General features: G+C 33.5%; 1 protein-coding gene across 4 annotated transcripts in view; it reads right to left on the minus strand.

Annotated features, from left to right (window-relative positions):
* Positions 1-3,598: 3,598 nt before the first annotated feature.
* LOC120082786 (vacuolar sorting protein 3) overlaps positions 3,599-16,132 on the minus strand; it is a 28,661-nt gene continuing 16,127 nt past the window's right edge. Inside the window, exons 7-14 of one of the 4 annotated variants that reach the window (XM_039038089.1) lie at positions 15,020-15,068; positions 8,814-9,084; positions 8,538-8,593; positions 8,130-8,198; positions 7,887-7,998; positions 6,248-6,337; positions 5,325-5,495; positions 3,599-4,020 (exon numbers count right to left, since the gene is read on the minus strand). In XM_039038089.1, the coding sequence (XP_038894017.1) occupies positions 3,928-4,020; positions 5,325-5,495; positions 6,248-6,337; positions 7,887-7,998; positions 8,130-8,198; positions 8,538-8,593; positions 8,814-9,084; positions 15,020-15,068 (911 nt within the window). In that variant the 3' untranslated portion in view covers positions 3,599-3,927. Of the gene's footprint in view, positions 4,021-5,324; positions 5,496-6,247; positions 6,338-6,425; positions 6,531-7,863; positions 7,999-8,129; positions 8,199-8,291; positions 8,389-8,537; positions 8,594-8,813; positions 9,085-15,019; positions 15,069-16,132 lie in introns of those variants that run through there. The other 3 variants (XR_005483283.1, XM_039038090.1, XR_005483284.1) reach the window with 3 other exon arrangements.

A 16,132-nucleotide genomic window follows, 5' to 3' on the forward strand; every position in this document is an offset into this window, starting at 1 on the left:
GGTTGACAATGTTCATTTTAATAATAAAGTACAAATAAAGGAGAGTTATATATATATAAGGGGGAAAAAATAGTAAAAATGTATAAGGGCGATGCCTTTGACATGAGAATCCATAAAACTGATGTTTTATGAGTGTCACACCCTTTCCCAGATTACCCTCTTAATCTAGAAATGGATGTGAAGACAACAAATATCAATCCTCTTATGACATTTACTGCCCACCATTTTCCTGTTAAACCCGTTCACGTGTTTGACCTTATAAAATATAATATATCTATAACATGCAACCAACTCTTTCTTAAACTCTTAGGCAATCATAAAACTTTATACATATTTGGACCCAACATGCATAAATATTTACAAACATATTTATACATCCAGAAGGTTCTTTTCATCCCTTTTTGACATGTTACAAAACACCTAGGCAAACACAAAGTATGTAATTAAGACTTAGTAAGACTCCGTTCTGTTTGATAGATTGAGAATGTCGCAGACTGTCTATAGTAGGCTAGTATCGAAAACTCGTTCTTTACCTGGATAAGAAAACATTTTAAAACGTGAGTTGGAAAGCCTAGTGAGTGACTAGTTAAATATAAACATGTATGGAAACATTAATAGTCAATGAGAAATCAAGAATAGGTTTTTAGAACTTAAAGTTTATAAATATGCTTGAAAATTAACTAGCTTGGCAAAACTAATAACATCAAAAATCATTTTCATAATGTCAAACCAGGAATATCAGAAAAACCTTGAAACATAGAATATCATCCTTGAAAATATCACAATTCATAAAACATACATAAAACTTATACCATAAGTCTTAGTTGAGGTAGAGCAAGTTTAATACACTCAACGTTGATAACCTTAGTTGATGTAGAGTAATCTCAACACAATTAGCATCAATAACATTCATACGTGCACATAGAAATATCCCAAAAAGGTTAAGCACCCCTACACACAATCAATGCCTATATGTATGCCAAGGTGGGTCCCAAAGACCTATCATACTCAATCTCTAGACTTCCTAGATACCTTCATTTTCTTGGGTATTGAGAGTCTCTAAATCAGGGTAGATACTTCAAAGTTAGAAAAACTGTACTTTTAAATTGTCCAATTCACACTCACACTTAGAAAATTCTCCAATTAAGGTTATTTACATAGTTTCATAACTTACTTCCAACACTCAGACAACTTAGTTGCCCAATTTAACATTCAACTAGCACTTCTTTTTTACTTTACATTCTCCAAAATTTTTATCCTTAAGCTTCAATCACCTTTTACCATTTTAACTACACATAATACTTAGGATAAAATCCCCTTATTCTAATTCTAATTCTAAAATTCATTTAAGATAGTTATAAATCAAAGAAAAGACAAACCCTAAGAGGAAAAAGTCTCTTATGGTAATAAATGTCGGAGAATTTCAACCCATAATAAAAAACGGAAAGAAAAATAAAGCACATATCAACTTTAAAGATTTCTACCGGAATATGGAACCTCATATAAGTTTTATTTCAAACTTGAAATTTTCTAATCCTATACTGAAAATTATTAGTGAGTTTGTTGTTATTAATTGCTAACTTAAATATGCATGATATAATTATTTTGTTATAATATTTTGTCTTATTTATGGGATTTTGTGCTTAAGAAAATAGTACTCCCAAATTGAGCCCCAAGTGTTCAACTTATAATAATTAAGAAGCGATTCTAACTTGAGAGTGGAGGTTAATGTTGTGGTTGAATTTGGACCAATGAAATAGGCCAAAAGTAGGAAAAGATAAGTGAAGATAAATACAAGATAAAATGGACTTAATTCAAATAAGTCTAAATATCAACTAATTAGTTATCTCATATATAATCCTAACTTATTAGGATTAGGCACGAGATTTATGGTTTGAATCTCCATATTCCTAAATGTACTAAAAAAGAATACAAATAAATCATCTAAAATTTTATGAAAAAAATAAAATAAATATAACATTTAGATGCCAAAATAAATAAATTATATATATGTGTGGATTATAGTTATAAATAGTTGTAAGTTAACCAATGCCATTTCAATGCTAGAACCAAATAACATTATTACTCATTCTTTTCTTCATTTTATATTTAATTTTCCCCCTTCTTTTATTTTCGATTGTTTTTTTACGACGTGGAAGGGAAAAATTGAATCTTTTAACTTTGGGACTATCGTAAACACTTGATGCCAGTTTTAACTGCGCTCATTTTGGCTTTTATGTTCAATTGTTGTATCATTGTGTCTTGAAAGATAAAAAATTAGTCATTTTTCAAAGAATGAATTGAAATGTTACGATAATTAAAGAAGACAACAATGAAAAGGCGTATATAAACCACCGCAGTCCATATGAAGTCTTGAATTGATTTCGATTGTGAAGAACTATAATTTTTTTATAATATTAATTTTCTATCAATATTATACTATTTTTCTATCATATATCAATATTAATGATCTTTTTATATTCTATAGGAACTCAAATTCAAGTGTGATATATAATGAACTATTTCATAATCGGAGTAGAGTTGTTTTTAATTGTTTTTTTAGTTTTATTAATAGAGATCATTGTAATAATATAGAACTTCTTTACCTTCTCGAATAAAATTATAGAAAATTTTAAAACTTATGACATTTCGTTTACTTTTTAAAAAAAAAAAAAAAAAAAAATCACAACAACAAACTAAAGAACAACATCAAGAGACAACAAAAAAGATAACCATTGAATATAAGGAGTATGAAGGAGAGAAAGCATCTACTCATTCAAAGCCTTTTTTTGCAAGAGAACGCACTAAAATGGTGTCAGTTTGAGTAAACGAGACGTTCCCAAAATTGTTGTGCTGCTGAAAAGTCTGAATAAATGAGACATCCCAAACTCATGGGCCCTAATCATGATCCTCAACCAGGTAATGTTTACCCCTATTTTTTGCATTTAATACTATTATTTCATTTTTTTGAAATGCATTCAATCACTCATATAGTGTATGGATATGCATTGATTGATCAATGCAATTCTCATTTTCTTAATACAATAATCATAGATATCGTAGTCACTAATGCATATAGATGTTAGTTGAGCAATACTCAATTTGACAATCAATACAATCCTTAATATCTATTTGTTATACATTTAAAAATTGTAAAGTTTCTTTTATTTTGATAAGTATAAAGTATAAATTTATGTGCTAGTGATTCATATACATGTGGTTCAAATTCCTTCTCCATATTGTACGAAAAAAAAAATCTTTTATTTTGATTGTTATATATTCATTTTAAAAAAACATAGGCAGTTTAAATTATATAAACTAATTTTTCCCTTATAAACTATTTAATTTAATAAATAGAGTTGAGCTTTAATAATCATAATTATAATTATCAATTCTTATTGAAAAACACATTACTCTTAACGGCTACCACATGCATAAAACGTGCTAAAAACTACTATACTTAAAAATGGAAAGCAAAACAGGTAGATAAAGATTCTCTCATTTAGCCACTTTTAGCTATAGTTAGATAAAGACAAGATAGTATAGATACAGAATATTTTTACTATTTCAAATTTATATTGAATTCACTCTTGTATGATAACTCAACAGGCTCAATTCTCCTTTTTTTTTTCTTTTTTTTTTTTTTTTTTTATAAAAAAAATCCTCAATTCTATTCAGAACTTCGAACAAAGAACCAACTTCATTGGCACTGAATTCAAGCCACAGATTTCTCTCCAAATTACAATCTTCATGAAAAAAGTACACATCTCACTAAGATTTACAATACAATGACAGGGAGCTAGACGTCATGCATAAGTTAACAGGGAGCTTATAGCTTATAAATATGACTTGGTTATTCTCGACCTCCCACATATTAAAAATTGATTTACATTTCCAGCCTTCAAAGGCTGCGTCGAGTTTTCAAAATTAGTCCATTACTAGCCAACCAGGTTTGATCAGGATATCTTGTTTGAAGTTGCGGCCAGAGACCGATGTCGACTCCCCCTGACGACGGTAGCACTGCATAAGAAATCAAATGCAAAACAATGAAGTCCCTTAAGACTAACCAAGAATATAGCAGATTGTATTTAAGGTTGAGGAGATACACTAGGCTGCTGGTACTTCATTGTTTGGGAAAGCTATCTTTAGAACTCAAGGACACAATTGTACAACCTATAAAACAAATCTTTTTATCCAAGTAAGGTCGTGTTTGAGAAAGCTGTCAAAACTAGAAATCTTACTTTTGTGCCCAATAACCATTTGTTTTTTTATTTTTGAGAATTAAGCTTAGACATTACTTCTACTTCCACTCATGGGTCTCTTTGTTTTGTTATATACTTTTTGGGATATTATAAAAATCCAACCTAAGTTTTTAAAACTTAAAAAAGTAATTTTTTAGACCATGTTTGATAAAATTTAGACACCATTTAGTAACCATTTCATTTTATGTTTTTGGTTTTTGAAAACTAAATTTATTTCCTCCTCATTCCTTACAATGATTTACATATCTCTTAAGTAGAACGGCTGAATTTAAACAAGTTTTTAAAATCTACTTTTTTTTTTTAGTTTTCAAAATTTGGCTTGGTTTTTTTAAACCATTGGTAAAAAGTAGATAACCAAGAAATTTGGAGATGAAAATAGTATCTATAGACTTAATTTTAAAAAACAAAAACTAAAAACGAAATGATTACTAAATGGGACTTTAGTTTTTTAAAATGTGCTAGTTTTCTCACAGTTTCTTAATCATGTTTACATCTTCTCTAAGTAAACATTTGAATTCAATTTTAAATTCTGAAAACAAAATATAAGTTTTTAAAAACTATTTTTTTTAGTTTTCGAAACTTGATCTGAATTTTTTAAAACACTTTCTTAAAATGTAAACAAAAATTAAATAGTTATCAAACAGACTTTAAAAACTTGTTTGAAAAAAAACAAAAATTTCATTAGGAAAGATCAAAATTGTTATAAAAAAATTGTGAGAAGACAGTTACATTGTTTTCAAAAATAAAAAATCAAGACCTTAATAATTAAATTAGTTTGAACAGTATGCTCATTAACCCTCTCCCATCACCAAACTATCACGGGAAGAAACATGAAGAGTCATTTAGAATGGACCTAACTGATAAATTTCATACAATGGAAAAACAGTTTCAAGTTTTAACCAATTAGTCACCGCATCTGAACTTGAGAGAGGACTATGCTAAACATACCAAACTTTTACTTAGTGACTAAAACATGAAATAAACTCGTGGTAATTTTAAATTTATGGGAAACAAATAGAGATAAAAACTTGTAAATGGGTGCAGAAGTGGGCATGTACCAACCTTGTAACAGACAATTGTGTCATCAGGGTACATTGCAAACAATTTAGTTCCAAGGCGTGCATGACAAGAATCACAGAGGCTCTCATCATTGATCTGAACATGTCTTGATCTTTCCTCCAGTCTGGCCAACCTCGCCTCAAGATCTAGAGCACTGGAGGTATTATGTAAAATCTGTAAAGAGTAAGAAGTAATTAAACCTTCTGCAGTTGATCCACCCAGTTTAATCAATTAGCAGGTACCACGCTCCTAATTTTCCACGGAATGAAAAAGACATTCAATTTCTTAATCTGTATCTACAGTTTTTGGAAGGATTAATTTAGAGAAGTCCTTTGTGCCTCTGATGGCGATGGCAACTAGATCAAACCAGTGCCTCCATAAATTTGATTTCGGTTTACAATTATAGCTTCTGAGTGCCTAGGTATTCTAACATCTGTCTGTATAATTCATGAACAAACGGAAGAAGTAATTGGGGTTTGAGGAATCGAGGATGGATGGTTCATAGCAGGAAGAGAGGAGTGGACGACTGCTGCTTCAGCCTCCTCTTCAGTGCCTTAATAGCGCTGAGAGCTCCACTATGACACCACTAGAAACAATAATTTCACCAGAAATACTTCCCAGTAGTTCACAAAATCTTCAAAATCTATTTAACCAATGCACAGTTGTAGAAACTATCACCAAGACAAACATTCTTGTTTTCTTTTACCTTGAGATAAAACAAAAATAGTCAAAGGAATTGGGCACCATGATTTTCAGAAAGTAATTTATCATAGACGGAAAGAGGATCATTTATTAATGCAGAAAATGACTAAGGGGAAGGTGTCATCATCAAATGAGATCAATTGACTTGAGATGCTAAAGAAGAGGGTGGTAGAAGATTAAGTAAAAAGCTGCAGGGAGAGAGAAAAGAAAGAGAATGAGAGAACCTGTCCTTGACAGTTATGATGAAATCGAGCTCTCAACACTTTTAATATTGTTTCTGAAGCAATTTGAAGTGGCATATCTGGGGACAAAGTCTGCACTTGAAACCAAATATTGATAAGAATATAAAAATATATATATTTATTTACAAACAATCAGAAGCGGAATAGAAAGGAAATCTACCATGAAGGAGTAGACCCTTAAAGTGGCTATTTATAGTCCTATTTTAATATGATTTCCACAAAAGGCTTTGGTTCCCTATCACATCCCTAAGGTGGCTATTATAGCCTACAAGGAAATATGACCAATGTTTATTAAAGCTTAAAGTTTGAGGCGCAATAAAAACAAAATAGTATGGGCTTAAGTGCAAGGCACAAAAAAGTGAGGGCTTTTTTTGTAAGTGCACTAAATATAAAAGCAACACAATAAGAAGAGAAAGCATAGTTTAAGTGGAAATATGAAAAAAAAAATCCTAAACACAAGAATTTTTGCATTTAAGCATAGTAAATTTGATTATTCGGTTAATAAAGAACTAATTATTACTATTTTTTAAAAATAAAGAAAAAAGGCCCAAGGCCCAGGGGTTATTTTGTGAACCTCGCCTTTTCAAGGTGAGCCGCGGGACTTGCACCTTGAGCCTATGCGTGCGTTCGAGAGGAATTTTAAAATGCTGAATATGACAAATGACTAATTAGACATGAATACTAATTGAATACTAGTTAATCTAAATGAACAATTAAGGCCTCGTTTGGTAACCATTTGGTTTTTGGTTTTTATTTTTTAAAATTAAGTCTATTTCATCCACATTTCTTACAATGATTTGCATCTTTCTTAAGTACAATGGTTGAATTCTTAGCTAAATTCCAAAAACAAAAGCTACCTTTTGAAAGCTACTTTTTTTAGTTCTCAAAATTTGGCAAGCAATTTGAATATGGAAGTAGTGTCCATAAGCTTAATTTTTTAAAAAAAAACAAAAACAAAAAAACAAAAAAAAACAAAACAAAATACAAAATGGTTACCAAACGAGGCCTAAATAATTATTAACTCAAAGATACCAAGTATCTATTAAGCCGCCTCATCAATTTTGGTTTTTTAGGTAAGAAATAGCATAATGATATAGAATAAAGTACACTCGAAGGGATCATTAGATACCTTCTCACATACAAAGGCCAAAGAACATAACAAACCAGCCAAAGTAGTTAACAATAGAGGATAATCACAAACCCCACGGGCAAGAATATACCAGTGAATATATCTTGAAAATTCTACCATTTCTCTCTTTCAACAACTCGCAAAAGACAACAAATTGTTCAGCTTGGCTTATCAATGAATTAGAGGCCAAAACATAGATGGTAAAGGATATCCCTCTGGCCTCTGCTTTTGTCCTTTTGTATTCTTTCACTTACCTTAATGAAAATTTGGTTTACAAAAAGAGGAGAAGATGCAAAAAGAAAAACTAATGAAGTTTCTGTCTGTTAGCTATGGAATTTTGTAGTTATTCTCCTTTCATTTGGAGAGATTTTCACTAATCTTCTTTAGGTGGATTCCCTAACTGACATTTTCTGTTTTCGTTTTGAAATCGAGGAAATCAATGTTTATAAATGTAGGAATAGGTGATTACTTGAGGGATGCAGTATCCGATACCTCTAAGACTCGCAACGGATCCAATGATTCTCCATGGTTGTGGAGAAGGCGAACAGCAGCTTTAAACATAGGCTCCTTACCATTTTGAGGATCCAAATACATATCAAGTAACCTACAGTTGTGTTGTAAACACAAAGCGTTCTTTAAAAAATGCACTGAGGTCTTAAACGCATCACTGAAATTGAGGTGTTTGGGGCACGTAAAACTGAGAGAACAAATATGAGCAAACAGAAGAAAATTAACTGGACATAGGCATCTGATCTGCCAATTTCAGCACAGTACTGCTCAGCAGCTTCACTGTCTTCAAGTTTCCTGACATATCATATGAGTTTCTGTGAGTAATTGATTATCATGTTCATGAAAAAAATATATTCATAAGTTAAATAATGCTGCAGGTGTTTATACATTATAAATTCACATGAGAAGATATTCAAAGTCCAACAATTTGCAGCCAACGGGGCAGTTGCTCTAAGTGAAACAATTCTTCCAATTCCCAATGAAACTCATTTTAAAAACAAGAACAGATTAGATAAGAAATAGTTGTCTAAACAGAACAAAGATAAACACAAAAAATATTTTTCAGCAAGTGATTATATGAATAGCAATTCATATTTAGCCCATGAACTGTTTAGAATCTCATATGAAACGTACAAGGCTAGAATCCGGAGCACCAATGCCTCTTGCCCTAGTTTGCGGTATAGAATAGCCTGCCCAGTCATACAAGAAAAAACCATTAGAAAGAAACACAGACCAGTAAGTAAATAAATGCCAGCCTGACGTAACCTTAAATAAAAGGGAACTCCGACATATAACACTTGTCATTGTGTGTAAAGAATAAAGACACACACGTGTAGATAAGGATTTGATAGAAAACCTCAGATAAAAAATTCAAATGAAGGATACTCGATAAAATAATATCCAAACAACCTTTTCCAACCATAATTCTGATCCTTCAATCAAGTGTAAAACCTCTTCTGGATCATACAAATCCGAAGACTGTAAAAAGATCTGTAACCTTTCTCGGATTGGCTGTTCAAATATTGGGTTAAGTCTCTGATCAGAGATTTTTGTGTCAGATGAGGAATCAAGGCTTTGAGTACTTTCGACTTCGACTGCTGACTTGGCTAATGAAAGAGCATATAGTGAGTGGAAGTGAGGATCGCAAGACTCTTTCTCTTCAATCAACCATTGAATATACCTAAACAGATGAGGATATCAACCAGAAAAAAAGGTCTATAAGACACAAAATACAAAACTAAGAAAATAGCATATATGCACACATATATGAATGCAAGTACAGTTTCTCCTTTCATCGAGAAAAAATGAAAAAATACAAGGCATACAAAAAAAACCAAGCCCACAAAACCCCTTAGAGAAAGGATTTCTAATTAAGTAAAATATTACCTAGAGAATAATTAAAAAAAAAAAATCGAGACCAAAGCCCAAAGAGATATGAAACTTCACTAAGGATCAAACCTCACTATGGTCTCTCTCCACATCATGAAGCACTTTATTGTTTCTCTCCCTCCAAAGATCCCACAAAATAGCACACACCCCGCATCCCACAAAAATCGGCCTCTCTCTTTGAAAAGCGGATGGAGAAGGAATCCTCCAATCATCAAGTATAGTTTGATAAGAATCAAAAAGAATATATTCACCAAAAGAGAAGAACACAGACTTAGGGATGAGGGATCCCTAAGCCTAATTTGGAGGATAGACAAGGAAAGACCTCCAATCTAAGTGGATGAGGAAACAGTGTGTATGACAAAAAGAATTGTGTAAACCACCCTAAGAAAAAAGAAGGGGAAAATACCTTTTCCCTGAGTTTTGAAGAATAGGCGGCTAATTTGAAACATGAGGGACCAAATGCACCTATTTTTTAAAACTCAGGGACCAAAAAAGTATTTTTCCCAAAACGAATTTAGATGTGAAACAAAACATGACTAATAATAACAGTTTCCTCACCTATAGTTTGAGTTTAAATTTCATATCTATAGTTCTAAAAAGAAAACCATTAAGCCCAAACCATCATGGATTGGCCTAATGAGAGAACATCCCCTTCATAAAAGACTAAGAGGTCATAGGTTCAATCCATGATGGCCACCGACCTAAGATTTAATATCCTACAAGTTTTCTTGACACCCAAATGTTCTAGACTCAGGCGGGTTGTCCTGTAAGACTAGTCGAGGTGTGCTGGCCCGAACATCACGAATATTTATTAAAAAAAAACCCACCAATGTGATAGTTGATAGGAATTAACCAACATGCACTTCAAAAATGGATCTTTTTTCCACAAGAAATCTCCAAAAAGAAAATCTATATATATCTATATAAACATATATACTTTATATTTTTGAACAAGATACAAATTTCTCATTGATGTAATTAAAAGAGACAAAATGTTTAAAGGAAACAAAAAATTCAGAAGGCATGAGGGAAATGCAAAGTAAAGAAGAGAATAAAAATCGCTAGTGAGGGAAAATGAAAGCCACTGAAATCATACAAATTATACAGGGAGAAAATGATTGAATGATTGAACAACAAAAGAGAGAACACTGCAAAGCTTTGAACATAGTAGAAATCTAAGTAGAGGCATGCTTTTTAAGACATGATTTGAGGCTATTATAGTTCTAATATTAGGGATTTTTATTATCGTAAATACCTTTGTTATATTTTTCTTTTATGGCCTTTTCTATGCTTTCTTTCTTTGGTCATTCTAGTACACTATGAATGGAATAAAATATTCTGATTTTCTCAAACCTAAGAGTTTTACATGGTATCAGAGTCCAAGAAAATTAGGGTTTTTTATGAACTTTAGGGTTTGAGAATTTAGAATTCGTTTGTGTTACATTTAGGGTTTTGTGGAGGAGTGGGTTTATACTTTTACTCACCGTTGTTGTCTTCGGCTTGTTCACCGTCGTCAGCTGCCATTGTCTGCCATCAGCCGCCATTGTCGTTGGAAAAAGGTGTTTTGTTTTTCTTCGCTATTTATTGGCACCGCCCAGTCCATCGAGGAGCTCAACCGCCACTCTATAGAATCCCAAAATCCCACGTTCATCTGACTACTGTGTGAGGCTCACGCGTGACCACCTCCCTCTGCCGTCGATCCATGCGTTGGTGCGTCTAGGCACGTGCGCTGCCTGTTTTTGCTAGTCTTTTGTGGGTGTCATTGAAGTTTCTTCCTTTCTTTGGTGGTGTGTTTGTTTGGACTATATACTCATTGTTTGGTTCATTGAAGGAAAAAAAAAATCTTTTTGGTAAATTAGGGTTTGCTTCTCTTCTATCTTTTTTTTTTTTTTTTTTTTGAGGTAATGGCTGACAAGAAACCAATAGTCATGTCTGAGATGATTCATATGGTGTCAAAAGTATCTGAACACAAATTGAATAGATCAAATTACTATTCATGGAGATCAAATGTTCGCCACTTTATTAGGAGCATTGAGATGGATGATCATATCACGGAAGAGCCACCGATTTGAAGCTACTAAAAAGATTTGGTGGTAGGACAATTCAAGAATGCTTTTACAAATCAAGAATTCTATTGATTGTGAAATCGTTGAGTTAGAAAATCACTGCGATTAGTCAAGAAACTATTTTGGAATATTTGGATTTTCTTTATTCTGGGAAAGAGAATATTAATAGAGTGTTTGATGTTTGTAAGAATCTATATCAACCCGATCAAGGAGAGAAATCCATTACGAGTTACTTTATCGATGTCAAAAATACATGTGCGGAATTCAATTCCTCGATGTCAATTAGCACTGATCCAAAAGTTCTAATGGCTCAACGTGAAAAGTTGTTTATCATGAGTTTCTTAGTTGGTCTTGCACCTATATATGAGATGACCAAAGATCAAGTCTTGTCAAGCTCAAACATCTCATTGTTGGAAGAAACTGGTTGCAAATAAGTGTTTGCAGTTAAAGTCAATCTTGATGGTTCTGTCGCTCGGTTAAAAGCATGCTTCATAGGGAAAGGCTACGCACAAACTTATGACGTTGATTATGCTGATACTTTTTCTCCAGTAGCAAATATGGCATCTGTGAGGTTGTTTATTTCATTAGCTCCAATCAATCATTGGCCTTTACATTAGCTTGATATTAAAAATGCATTTCTTCATGATGATCTTCAACAAGAGGTGTATATGGAGCAACCACCAGAGTTTGTTGCTCAATGGGAGAATGGAAAGGTGTGTCGCCTTCATAAATATTTGTATGGATTAAAGCAGAGTCCACAGGCTTGGTTTGGTAAATTTAATCAGGTGATTGAAAGCTTTGGAATGCAAAAGAGCACGTCAGATCATTCAGTCTTTAAGAGAGGTAAGAGTGGTGCCATCTTGTTAGTCGTATATGTTGATGATATTGTGATTACTGATGATGATGCTTTAGGTATCCAGTCCTTAAAAACCTTTCTTCATAGTCAATTCCATACAAAAGATTTGGGCATGTTGAAATACTTCTTAGGAATTGAGGTAATAAGAAGCAAGAAAGGAATACTATTATCACAGAGAAAATATGTACTTGACTTGTTGATTGAAACGGGGAAGCTAGGGGTTAAGCCATGTAGTACTCCAATGATGCCCAACTTACGGCTCTCAAAAAATGAAGAATTGCTAAAAGATCCTAAAAGATATAGAAGGTTAGTGGAAACACTTAATTACCTTACAGTGACTCGACTCGACATAGCCTATTCGGTGAGTATTGTGAGTCAGTATATGTCATGCCCTACAGTTGATCATTGGGCTGCATTGGAACAGATTCTATGTAATCTGAAGGTTGCTCCCAAGCATGGTTTCTTATATAGGGATTATGGTCATACTAATATTCAATGTTTTACAGACGTTGATTAGGCAGGATCTAGAGAAGAAAGAAGATCAACTTGAAGATATTGTGTTTTTGTTGGGGGTAATTTGATTTCTTGGAAGAGTAAGAAGCAAAATATGGTGTCACATTCAATTGCGGAATCAAAATATGGAGCAATGACATAGTCTGTGTGTGAATTGATTTGGATATATCAACTTCTTGTTGAATTGAGATTTGAAATCACCATATCGACAAAATTGTGGTGTGATAATCGAGCAGTACTTTATATCACTTCTAATTCAATATTCCATGAAAGGACTAAATATATTGAAGTTGATTGCCATTTTGTACGTGAGAAAATTCAACAAGGTTTGGTAACTATAGGATATGTAAAGACTGGAAACAATTAGCAGAAATCTTCACGGAAGCGTTGAATGGAACACGTATAGATTATCTATGTAACAAGTTGGGCATGTTTAACATATATGATCCAACTTGAGGGGGAGTGTTATAGTTCTAATATTAGGGTTTTTTATTATTGTAAATATCTTTATCATGTTTTCCTTTTGCGGCCTTTTGTATGCTTTCCTTCTTTGGTCATTCATGTATACTTGTATATATTCATATTTTTAGTGAATGAAATAAAGTATTCTGATTCTATCAAACCTAAGAGGAGTTTTACAGAGGCAAACAAATAAGAACAAAACCTAATCTAATTGCTCTACTTGGACATCAAAAACTAGATTGTAGGAATATTCCCACCTTTTCTAGAGATTTCATTGACAAAAATGAAAGAATGTAAAGCCCACAAAAGGAATCCTCAAATACAGGAAAGGACTCCAATCCAAAAGAATACAACTGAGCTGATAATTACCAAAACTCCAATTAACTGACGACCATAAGGAGGTATTAAATCTCACCACCTCTCACACATCCTCCAATGACATCTCCATCCCTCTAAAAATCCTACTGCTCCTCTCAAACCACACACCCCACAAGATAGCAAAACAACAAGCCTGCCACAAAACTCTCCACTTATCACAAAAAGGAATTGTGAGTTCATGAAAGGGAGCAAGGAAAATGGCAGCCCAACAAAAGATAACCTTGAACTTCCTCCCACTGTTTGCAGAAGATACACTATTGCAGACACAAAACCAAGGTAGAACGCTGGTAGATGTGACCCCCAAGTGTTCACTCTGCCATGTAAGATTTTCCAAACAAGGAATTTCAAAGAAGAGGAAAAAATTGAGGCCCCTCGACTGGGAGACAGGGAACAAATGATAAGAAAGAACGATGGACAAGAGAAACCCATCCTTTTAGGCTCCCAAACCCGAAGATCCCTTATCCCAAAACCCACCCACCAATGAGAAATAATGGAAAGAAGGTCCACCTCTGAAGACTCACGATTAGTGAGAGGACGATGAAAACCCAAAGAAAGCAAGGGGGAAGGATCAAGAGAAATAAACATGGAAACAATCAAATGTAACCTCTTCTCAAACAAATGGTAGAGCTACAGAAATAGCTCAAAAAGGGGCTCCATCCCCACCCACCAATCCTCCCAAAATAAATATTGGACCCATCCCCAACAGAGCACTTAACAAACTAGAAAGAAAAAAAAGGAAACCTCAAAGCAATAGCAGTCTAAAGAATTTTACTAGAGCCTTTCCCACTTTGCAGGTGGCGATAGGTCTCTTAGTCCATCTTATTCGTAGTTTCATCTTTTCATGAATTTACATCAATTGAAAAATCCTTCCTAAAAAAGACCCTGCCATCTATCTAATTCCACGCACCCTCACTAAGACATTTGTATTCTAACTTTTTAGAATAAAAAAAACATTTCATTAAATGAATGAAATTAGGAAAACTTGAATACCTATAGGTGATTACAAGATATCTCTCCAATGGAGAAGAAAAAAAGCTAGACTATAATATGTAAAAGAAGACTCAGATTTACACCCATTAAAAGCATTAGTAAGAACCGAATAAGAAAATCTATCAAAAAGAAGAATAGATGTCCCTGAAAAGCCGATTGTTACATTCACCCCAAAGAGTTCAAAAGAACCCCCCGCAAAATAACCAACCAAATACTGTTTGGTACCACCAAAAGGATGCCCACAAACAAAGATGCCAGGAGATCAAAAATAGAATTTGGGAAGACAAAAGACCATCCAAAAGCTTCCAAAACAATATGCCAAAAACGTCTCGCAAAAGAACAATGAGCAAAGAAATGAATAGGGGATTCAAAGTTATGGCAACACAGTGAGCACGAAGATGGGGAAAGATGCTTAAAAGGAAGAGAAAAAGGAAGTAAAATGAAGTCAATTTAAGACGCACCTTTGAAGCATTTCTACCTTCTTGGGATCAATAGCCCTTATTATGTCATCTGAAATTGAGGGAAAAAAGGGTTGCATTAACGTAAATATGTTTGGAGGGAGGGAGAACCGAAGTTACAATGGCATAGAATAAATATATGATATAATAGACTTAAAAACTTTTACAATATCAAAAGTAAGTGAATTAAGCATAAAATTTCTCTAATCTGGAGGATCTATGACTTTGGAGACTCAACAAAGGCAATTTTTCAGCCAAATCGCTGATTTCCCACTTTGCTTCGAGCCCCCATTCACCTAATCGGGTTATTTTCAAGAACATATGGAAGTTCACTTGTCCCAAAAGGATTTTCATTTTTCATTTTTTTTTTTTTTTTGACAAGAGACAGAATCACATATTCAAGGGAAAACAAAGGAGAACAACCTAAGGGCAGGGGTTGAGACGACTCCTCCCCCCCCCAAAGATTAATGTATAAGAGCCTTCCAATTGTTTAAAATCATAGAAAGGCTGTAATTACAAAAGAATTTGGTGTAATTAGTGCACCACCAAGAAGTTGTATGGGAAATCACTTGTCCCAAAAGGATTAAATTCCTCCTATGGGAAATCCCGCACTCTTTGTCTTAATTCTATGAACAGACTCCAAAAAAGATGCCCTTGGATCCATCTATCATCTTGGTGTTGTCTTTGCAAATAGAAAAATGAATCCCTGAACCATCTACCTGCTGGGATTTAGGCTGCTTTATTCACTGCTTTTGATTGGCATGCTGCTCCCACTCTGGATTCCCTTGATTTTTTTTGAAAGGGAAAAAAGCCTTTTTATTTATTTATAAAAAGAAAGTACAGGAGTTGGGCTTCAGAATGTTGCTTATTCATCATCCATTCAAGTCTACAAAGGCTCATCTTTGGTCTAGCATGGTCTGGGCTGTTTTATTTTTATTTTTTATTATTTATTTATTATTATTATTCTTTTGTATCTGTGAGTGTTCGGGCTAGTTTATGCTCACCTCGACTAATCTCATGGCACAACCCGCTTGACTCTACAACATTTGGGTGTCAAGGAAACTCGTAAGATATTAAATCCTAGGTAGGTTGTCACCATGGATTGAACCCATGACC

Source organism: Benincasa hispida, chromosome 8 (genome assembly GCF_009727055.1).
Source record: "Benincasa hispida cultivar B227 chromosome 8, ASM972705v1, whole genome shotgun sequence".
Taxonomy (NCBI): domain Eukaryota; kingdom Viridiplantae; phylum Streptophyta; class Magnoliopsida; order Cucurbitales; family Cucurbitaceae; genus Benincasa; species Benincasa hispida.